The following is a 10,478-nucleotide window of genomic DNA, read 5'->3' on the forward strand; positions in this document are numbered from 1 at the left end:
GACTTTTGGCCTTTTGGGTCATATGAGATTATGTAATACTCTAGCATTCACATCTCATTTTTATCTCTTCAACTAGTAAAATTTATTTACCCGCGCATTGCGCGGCAAATTCGGTCGTTTAAACTTAGATATTGTAGTGGCGAGTTAATGCAAATTCGGTAGGTGTTGGTACCTTTGTTATGGTACCGGAACTAAACCTAAAAAATAAAGTCGTCAAATTAACATATTTAAAATAAAAAAGCAACTAAACCTAAAATATAAATTCGTCAATGCAAAGTATCGGTAATATGTTATTTATTCGATCTGTAAAACCTGAGCGGAGAGACCCGGACGTGGGTAAAAACCAAGTGCTACGACGGAGAGTCAACTCGAATTTGGTCGGCATTGGTTATGTTTGTTACAATATCGGAACTAAAACAAAAAAATGTATATATAAATTAAGGTGGACCAATTTGTGGCGTCGGTCGATAAAACTTGAACATTGCCGGTCCCGTACATTGAGACGGTAAGTCTACATGAAGTTGGTTGCTTACCGGAATTTAAAAAAGAAAAAAAAATCCAAGAATACCATAAAACGTTTTTAAGTTTTCTACGAATACCAAAATCTCTATTTATTTACAAATGTCAATATATAAGAAGCTATATGAATTCTTTTCACCAGTCAACAAAGCCCAAACACCAACTATAACGCTAATTAGCTACTTAAAGAAATAAATAATTTTATTAAAAAATATTGTACACAAAATAAAGTTGAAGTTATACACGTGAAGAGAAAGTAAAAACTTGTTTGACTTATTTGTAGACATACCTTAAAAGAATTGTATTGAAATTTAACGGTTACTATGTGAGTATGTGAAAATTGAGCTGAAAAATCAGCGGGACACGTAGCAAGGCAAGCGAATATTTTAGTCTTATGCATATAATAGTATGAGTTGTTGGTCCAATAAAAACTCTCTAAATTGAATAGTAATTCTCCCTCACAAAGTAGATCCTCTTTTTAATATATATAGTAATTAGATACATCAGTAAAAATTTAGGATTTTAACTTAGCTTAATTAGCACTCAATCTAATTATCCAAAATGAGGAAACATTTAGGAACTTTAATTCTCATTACTCGTATTTGGAGATTAACTATTCGTTCTCATTACGCGTATTTGGAATGTAGAAGTTTTTAGTTGAATAGAAATAGAGATTGTGAATAAGATGAATGTGTTTTTGAAAAAAAAAAAGAATGTATTAAATATTTTAGTTAGATTATAGAGGTAATGGTGTATCATGCATAATGCAAGTATCTAATGTAATTAGAAAAATAACAATTTATCATATGGAAATATGTAATTTAATAATTAAATACATTCTACAAATATCATCAAACTATATATAGTTGTCTCACATTGAAAGAAAACACATAATGGTTATAACTTATATGTAACATTTCCTATAACTATCCTTAATTACTTTCTTTTAACATGCAACATCAACTAGAAAACTAACTTAAGTTAAACATTAGTAAGAGTGTTGTCCGGTGGAGTTGCAACCGAAGCCACCCTCCTACCACGCTCCGACCGGCTGTTCTCGGCAAACTTCAGACTTCCTTGATGCATCCCTTTAAGCTTCTCCTCCTCGGTCCACTCCGAAACATAGTAATGTTCTTCACTACCTTTTACATTGTCATTACTAGGTGGCAAAAACATACTTCCCCATTGTGGGAAATGAACCAAAGTAACTGGTAGTGTACAACATATGATCATAATACCCATGTAAGACAACCCATTAGCAGTCGAGAATGAGGCGTTCGCAAAGAAAATTAATTGTGTTAACCCGGACCCAAAGTTTCCACCAGCTCCAGTCATTCCTGATATGATACCTAGCGATCGTCGAGAAATAAATGGGATGATTCCGAATGTTGCACCACATGCCGCTTGTGCACCAATTGAGAAAAGGATCATAAATGTAATGGCTAATGGTAACGAGTTAACTAGACCGAGGCATAGGCAGAATATCCCTCCTGCGGTCTGGAGGAGCCATAGGTTCCAAAGACGCCCACGCATTCCAAACCTTTTGGCCATGAAATCGGATGTGAATCCGCCAAATGGTCGTGCCACGATGTTTGCCATCCCGAATGTGGCCGCGATTATTCCAGCAAGGTGAAGCTTTAGATCAAATCTAGAATCATAAAACAAAAATTAACCAAAATATATGATTAACATAGCAGCCCATGAGAATATTTATGATTCGTTGGGGTTCTAGGAAAAAAAAGACTCTAGAGTCTAGTCTAGGGGTGTAAATGAGCCAAGTCGAGTCGAGCCCGAGCTCTACTAGGTTCGGGCATGGCTCATTTTTGACTTACAAGATCTTGAACTCCAGCACGACTTGTTTCAAGCTCTTTTTGTAAAGCTCGAGCTTTACTTGTGAGTTGTTTTTTCAAACTCGAACTTGACTGGTTTATTATTTATTAATTATTGTATATATATACATTCTTAGGGTCGATATACTGTACAATAATGCCTTAACGTATGATAGGTACGCGAGATGCTCAAAGGCAAAAAAAAAAAACAAAGGCAAAAATACTAAAACGCTCAAAACCTAACCAAAAACCTAAAACGCTCAAAAATGGTTTTCGTGAAGAAAAGTAAAAAATTGATCGATTAACGATCCAAAACTGTTTATTTCGGTGAACCAATGATTAATTGGATATATATCGACGATTTCGAGATCTTGTGATGTGATTTCATGGATTGATTTTATAAAAATTAAGTATTCTATACGTTAAACAATTATTGTATTGCATCTTTTCTCTACATTCTTATATTGTTTTTATATGTTTTGAAAAAAAAATCTTAACCGAGCCTAAGCTCGGCAGTGCATTGTAAAGTTAATCAATAGATGTCCAAAACAGTTTAAACTTAAAAATACATACACAAGGTCATCAAGGCTCGACGAGCTTGCTAAACAAGGCTCGAGCTCGAGTTCGATAACTAAATGATCTTTGTTTGAGGCTCGTACTTGGCTTGAACTCGAAAAAACTCGGCTTGTTTCAAGCTTTTATCAATCAAAGCTCATGAACGACTCGACTCATTTACACTCCCAAGATTTACAAATATAAAATGAAAACAAACCTGTCATAGAAGTACTCAGCAATAACATTATCAATGGTTAATTCAACACCCATAGAGTAACCATAAAGAAGTACAAAGATCCAAGTTCTATAGTTTGTCACAGCATACCATAACACCTACAAATTAAAACATCACAATCAAATAATAATAAACACTAAATCAATATTTGAATCATAAACAAACAAATTAATGTGACTAATAAGTAATAATCAACATACCTTTCCAAATTTATCTTTTGCAACATCACCTTTCTTCTGAAGTGCACCAAGATTACCATCAGGCAAATCTTGTCCTAGAGTTAACACCAATATCCCCATAATAACATTAAGCCACCCGGGAACAAAGAATGCAATCCGCCACGCGGTGAATGGCGTCGCACCCGCCTTCTTAATAATCTCGAACAACACCGGCATCAACAATTGAGTCGCACCACCGCCCATGTTTCCCCAACCGGCCGCCGTCCCATTCACAAGCCCTATGATCTTCCCATTAAACATAGTACTCATCCAATACTGACACGACACGAATGTCGCCAACGAGAACCCGATCATGAACCTCACCGCGATGTACCCACTCGCGTTCTCAACAAACGACATGCAAAACACGGTTGGGGCGGATAACATTATGAGAAATGCGCACCCGTAGCGTGGCCCCAACATGTCGCAAACTGCACCCATCACAAGCCTAGAGAATATACTCCCTGACACGGATGCCACACCCGCGTTGCCAATATCAGATTTGGTTAGATTAAGGTTGTCCCGAATGATGGGGACAAGGGGCGCGGCTGCGAAAGTGGACACAAAGGTTGTGAAAAATGAGAGCCATGAGAGATGGAAGGTTAACATGTGAGGGTTTGCTAATGAGAAGAGTTTGAACACTTTAGCCTTGTGTTCCGAGTCTACGGGTAGTTTGAACTTCGCGGTGGTGTCGGTTGGCATCATTGGAGATGCAACGGAGAACGCGAGCACTGGCTCGCGTCCCGTGACTCCGTGCATTGAACTCCCCGGAGATCCTTGAATCTCAGGCATTGTTTGGGATGTTAAAAGTTGGGAAATGATATTATTATTGTGTTTTGAATCTGGGATATGTTATTGAAGCAAAGTGGCAAGTGTTTAAATAGGCAAAACCATATGCATGGATCACCACATTTAATGCGTATAGTATATTAGTATAAATTAGGAGGAAATGACCAAAATATCCATTTTGGTTATGATTATTTAAAATGTTTATTCAAATATCACCATTTTTATTGTCTAAAGTGGATGTTTGGTAGCCTTTTAATGGCCGTTAAATGGCTACCAAACAGCCTCTAACTCAAAACTAGACAGATGTCATAGTTATTCTATTTCAATGACTGAGCGTCAGAATATTCTTGGCGTCGGGTAGATTTTATAAAACTAGGCAGTGCCTAGATTAATCTAGTAGCTAGCCGCCTAGAAAAAGACTACCCGAAGCATAGAGAAGTCCACCTTACGCCTGGTTTTGAAATAACCGGACGACAATGAGAACATTTTTGTTCGGCAGTCAGAAAAAAAGGCGGCTGCACGGGAAACATTCTTGACATGTGACGCTCGATCGTTAGGATAGAATAACTAGACGGTCCAATTGGTTTTGAGCTAGACATAATAAAAACCGTGTGATTTCAATGGACATTTTAAAAGTTATGATGATTAAAAAGGATATTTTGGTCATTTTCATATATTAGGGTATGAAGTTTGATTTTTGAAGCATTGACGAATGACAACTGGGGAGGGTTATTTACAAAGAATCCTATTTGCCGCATCCGATTAATACAACGATGTTTAGCCCTATGGTATGTCCCAAAGGATAACACAACAACGTTGTTGTACGGTTTTTTACCATTTATAATTATAATAATAATAATATAAATATTTAAATATTAAATTACAGTTTACAAATTCAGAGTTTTCTTCTACATTAAATGAGAGTGAATATACAAAGTAGAAAATATTGTAACTATAAGGTAATCTATAAACAAATATGAAAACTTGAGAACAAATTAAGTATCTATAAACAAAAATATATAATAATGGAAAATAAAGGTTTTATAAATATTAATATTTATTCTCCTTCTAGAATTATATTGCCAATCTTAGTAAAAAATGATTCCAATGTGTATATATATGTATATTAATAAATACTCTTTGATCCATCAAATATGTTTGCAACATTTTATGTGGTTTTATTAATTATATTAATTAACTGCTTATTAATATATAAATCTAATGTATGTGATCAATAAGTTATTGGTGAAATAAAATTAGTTTGTCAAAGTGTTTCAGCTAATAGCACTCTTTAAAGAGGTTTTAATGTAACATCTACTCACTTGTACATCATTATATCAAATATTGTCTACTTTGCTTTACGAAGCTTACAAATTTGTTTTATGCGTTCATGTTTAGGATTAATATGTTTAATGTACTTTACCGTCGTTTGTTTATAGTGCATCATACATGCATGATGTGAAACATAATTATAAGTATAGTGTAATTTATCATGGTTTTGTTCAAATTCAATCAAATTATGATTCCTTAAGTCTTATATATTTTCCAAACAATACTTTCATAGAATTGATTTTAAATATTTAATTCTTAATAGTGATAATAAAATCAATTGGACCAGGTGCGTGCATAATTTTGAAGACTAAAGACTTTATGCAATGGGGGACTTTTTATCATTTAAGGAAAATCAGATTCATCCTTTTGTTTGTATGCTTTAGATGTCTTATTTTCAAAAAAAGTAGATATTTTAGTTGACATTTTAAGCTTATATTCAATGTGTGCTTTTGACATTTATTTTATTTAAAGGAAAGTGTTAATAACTATAAATAATTTAATTAATCTAATTTATTAAGGCTCGTTCTCACGTTTTCAGTGTGACAAGAAAGAAAATATTAATAAATGATACTAAGTGATATTTTCAAGCGAAATGTGCTATAAGTGGTTTGGAACTATGGTGAATATGTGATATCGTTATTGGAATAAATTAAATGCTAAACTAGGTGACTTGACGCAAACTCGATCGGTTTTGATTAAGTTCGTCACGACATCGATATTAAATAAGAAAAATAAATATGTGAACGCCTGAAACAGTATTCACGCATGTAAAACTTATGATCAAAACGATGCAAATTCATATGATATTGGTTTAGTGCGTACCGAGTACCGGCACTATATATGAAAAATAAATTAGTAAGCATATATAGCTTATAACACAAAAGGTAACATATATAAAATAATGTTTATTCGAAGTTAACACGAATTCAGTCGGTATTAATTGATTAAGTAAAATTCAATTTCAACATTAATTTACTATAAACGATTGCAATAAATTGGCAGGAAAACGGGCAACAAGTTGCGCCGCAACCCCTTTTTGAATAGCAAAACCAATCCTCCTAAAAACGAAGCTTTGGGACCTAGAAGCTGAAGTGGTTCCGAGTACGACGCGCTGAACCCTACTCAAAAATTTCACAGCCTCTTGGGCCAGAAAACCAAATGTATCAAAGGCAAATGGTAGAAAGACATGTTGATTATCTAAACAAGCTTTCTCGTGTTTAACAACTTTGCCCGATTCAACCTTCAACGCAGCCTGACCCACAACAAACCCACGATCCCTGAGCCCAACAAGAGAAGACACTCCTGTAATATCCACACAAGCGTGTTTCCCCCCTGCCAACCCGAACACAAGAATATCAGTTGGTCGTAAAGTAGACCTCCCTTCAAGAGGATCCGTGAGAAAGTTAACAGGGGCCTCCTTTTTAGCAGAAATCTCTGCCCGTTTAAGAACATCACACAGAATGTCCCTAACCAAATCATGTCTGTATTTAAAGCCACGCAATTCTTTGCAATGCACCGCATGGTCACCAAAAGAATCCAAACAGACCTTGCGACAAATTGGGCAAGGTTCATCAGTCGGGAAAATAGGGATCATTAACCGGTACTTAAGGATAGCCCGATACTCCAAACCCGACATACGTTGGTCTAATCCTTCAATGGGGATGGCCGTCAGAAAATCCTGAGCCCGAGGAGCCCGAAGGCATTCAAACACCGCCTTTTGGCGAGGGGATAGATCAAACTTCACTTCTAAACTCTTGACGATTCCACTAAATAAGGCACTCGCCACAACATTTTGGGCTTTAGGGGGGCGGTGTCCTTATTAGAGAACCCGCTAAGATCAAAATCTGGAAGTGAAGTACGTAAACGATCCATCGCACACCCATAATCAGAGTCCAACCCATAAATATCACAGCCCCGAAGAATATGGTCTTGCAAACACCACGACTGTGCTCTCGAAGCCACAAAAACATATGTAGATACATCTTTGACCGAATAATTGACTCGTCACAAGTGATTGATTGGTTGAGAAATTCGCCCCTTTGCCATGGGATGTGTGGTTACAAATAAATATAATTTTGATACACTTTACCTTTTCCTTGTTAATAATTAAGTCAAATAAGATGGCATAATTATTAATAACAGTGAACCAGTTGAATGAATTAATGGAGGTCAGCCAAGAGGTTGTTTTCATGTTAATTTGTCTAGACTGTGACACAAAGTGTTTTCACAAGTTTCCTTAACATAAACGTTGAGCTATCAAAGGGAATGTAATAATGTGAATTCAAGATATATATGTAGAAAATGTGTGATCATGCGGTACCAAAATGCGTAGAAAATGTGTCTTTTCTTATATAGTCGAGGTTCAGGTTCAGGTTCACGTTCAAGTGTTCAACGGTGAACGAAAATGCAAATGTAAAGTAGGATTAATATGGTAAGTGTGTTAATTAACCGTTCAAAAATAATTTTAGATACAGTTTCTTAAAACAAACTTATATGTTGTGTTTTTTTCGGTTACTTCTATGAATGTACAAAGTTTATTAATTAAATAGGAAAATATGCACTCAATAAGTCAATAGTCAAATTCTTTACCTAATACAATAGTCGATGATTCTAATTTCTAAAGTATAGGATATTCTTTTAGTGCATTTTCAGTAATAAAAAACGCATTATTGTATGGCATTAATATATTTTTATAAATAACACTCATTTTGATATTATGTGAGGCACTTTTGGCCCGATGTAGACTAGAGAATATTGAAAAGTAAGCATCCAATATTTCATTTTAACTAAAAAATATCTAACTACAATAGCGAGGTAGGTTAACGAGCAACAAGCTGCACCGCCATCCTTTTTGAATGACAAAACCGATCTTACTGAAAACAAAGTTATCGTTCTTCGATGTGTGATTTTTGAAACCCAATGAAGCCTAGCCGCGGTAGCCAGGGTTAGGGGTGTGTTTTTTAACCGTGCTTGAATATTGAACCCGATCCAAAGCCATCTAAACCCGAATTAGACAATACTCGATTAACCCGAACCCGAACCTCTTATGGGTCTGTTGATGGGTCACTTTTTCTCAACAAAAAACCTGAATAACCCGACTTGAAACAACCCGAAACACAAAACCCAAAAAAACCCCGAACATTTAGTGTCTTTTCTTTTCAGATGCATTTTGGTTTGGAATATTATGTTTTACTAGAAGAGTGTCCGCGCGATGCAGCGGGAAACTGGAAACACATACTTTGATAATCATGTAACAAATTTTTTGGTGTTCATTATTTTGTTTGAAACTACGAGACGGTTCACCAGTTTGGTTTCACGGTTGAAACCGGAGCTGACCGTACATATTGAAATGCTAATTATTTACTTATTTAGTATGAGAAATAATATATATTAGACATAGTTAAAATATAGTTAACCAAAGTTTTATTTAATACGAGCAAACTCGTCTATTACAACTTTAATTTAATCAAATTTCCAGTATGGTTTTTTATAATCTTTGTTCTTGTTATGATTTCGCATTCTATTTATTCTAATAAGGTTATTATTTATATGACCAAAGTTATATTTGTTCATAGTATGATTCTCTTAATAATGTATTAGTTGATGATTAGTTTGAAGTGAAGATATATGCAGATTATAATTCTTGTTTTAAATTTTTAAACTCAATTTTTTATCAAAGTACAAACTAAATCAAAACATAATCATTGGTAATGGTTCGGTTTAGTTGGGTTTTATTTAGAAACAGTTTAGTTTTGGTTTTTAACGACAAAAAAAACATGTAAAGTGGACTCATTGTTTAATTAAAAAACCATCAAAAGCAAACCGGACACACTTTTGCATAATTTTTTTTACTTCGAAAACTATAGCAATATGATAATCAAATTAAAGATAATAAAATGCTCATTTTTATGATGCCATTTATTTTAAAAAATATTAACGTATGAAAAAGTTATGACCGTTTAAAAACCGTGGGGGTAGTTGGGTTAAAAATGAAAATAAAATAATATATATGTAAAAGACCATGGACCAATTGTGTAATTTTAAGGGATGAAACTTGTAATTATTTTGAAGACACTCGTGAGATTTGATGTTATAATGACATTTGTGCCCCTTATTAATGTTGTACCTCATGCATATTTTGTTGTAAATCCCTTAATCTAAGTGTCTTAATTTACCCTTCATTTGTGCATTATATATAGTATTGATATAGTTAGTTTTTGAACTTTTGAACATTATCATATGATATTTGAAATTTTATGATATTTATTTAGTGGCATGATGATATTTTGTGAATAGTTTTTTTTTTAATTTTTCATTTAAGCCCAAAAACCGAAAAACCCAACTCGAACTAGCCCAAACCCGACTACCCCGAGTTTATATGGGTCGCTTATAGGGTCAGTTTTTCTTAGCCAAAAGCCCGAAAAACCCTATGAACACCCCTAGTAGGGTTAGACCGAAACAAATCTTGGTGTAAACATTATCGTTCTTTTAGAGTAAATTACGAAGACGGCTCTTGTAAACGAAAATTACGCCTTTAGCTCTAACAGTTTTTGGAATTCAGTCATTTGGCCTCAATTGTTTACTCAATCGTCACCTTTTAATCCCTAGAGTGGTTGCGCATATATTTTGAGCGTTAAATAACCGTATGTTACTAGAAACGCAAGAGATTTAAAGGTATTAAACTAACAATCTTACTCTAAATGGTGTTTTATTAATCTCCATGTTTTTTTAAATACGTGCAAGAAAATGACTTGTTTTATAATAGAATTGTGTTCTATAACATTACTATTTATTTATTGTGTTTCCATAGTCTTCTGTAAATGTTAAAATTTTATTAATTTAGTAAACAGCATATACTCAATAGTCAAATCCAGCAAGATACACGAAGATTCTAAAATATAGAATAATCTATAGTGTTTTTTTAGTTGTAAATGATGCATTATTGAATCGACATTAACTATTATTTAAAAAGCATTCAATTTAATAACTATGTGAGGCAGT

The 10,478-nt window shown here is 34.2% G+C and overlaps 1 protein-coding gene across 1 annotated transcript; it reads right to left on the reverse strand.

Moving 5' to 3' along the window:
• Positions 1–1,359: 1,359 nt before the first annotated feature.
• Positions 1,360–4,261, reverse strand: LOC143566622 (high-affinity nitrate transporter 2.1-like). The gene is made up of 3 exons (XM_077053270.1): positions 3,339–4,261; positions 3,121–3,236; positions 1,360–2,167 (listed from the first exon to the last, which is right to left on the reverse strand). The coding sequence occupies exons 1-3, from the start codon at positions 4,146–4,148 to the stop codon at positions 1,501–1,503; spliced, it is 1,593 nt and encodes a 530-aa protein (XP_076909385.1). The 5' UTR covers positions 4,149–4,261; the 3' UTR covers positions 1,360–1,500.
• Between the last annotated feature and the right edge of the window lie 6,217 nt (positions 4,262–10,478).

The sequence above is a fragment of the Bidens hawaiensis genome, unplaced genomic scaffold, assembly GCF_021521415.1.
Source record: "Bidens hawaiensis isolate Kalapana, Puna unplaced genomic scaffold, B.hawaiensis_p1.1 tig00022926_1, whole genome shotgun sequence".
Taxonomy (NCBI): domain Eukaryota; kingdom Viridiplantae; phylum Streptophyta; class Magnoliopsida; order Asterales; family Asteraceae; genus Bidens; species Bidens hawaiensis.

What these genes read in the sequence shown, in the direction of transcription:
- LOC143566622 (XM_077053270.1), bottom strand. Translation starts at nt 4,148, where the DNA reads ATGCCTGAGATTCAAGGATCTCCGGGGAGTTCAATGCACGGAGTCACG. An exon ending in CAAAAGATAAATTTGGAAAG is followed by an intron (nt 3,237 to 3,338) that starts GTATGTTGATTA and finishes TTTAATTTGTAG; the next exon opens with GTGTTATGGTATGCTGTGAC. An exon ending in GCTGAGTACTTCTATGACAG is followed by an intron (nt 2,168 to 3,120) that starts GTTTGTTTTCAT and finishes TTATGATTCTAG; the next exon opens with ATTTGATCTAAAGCTTCACC.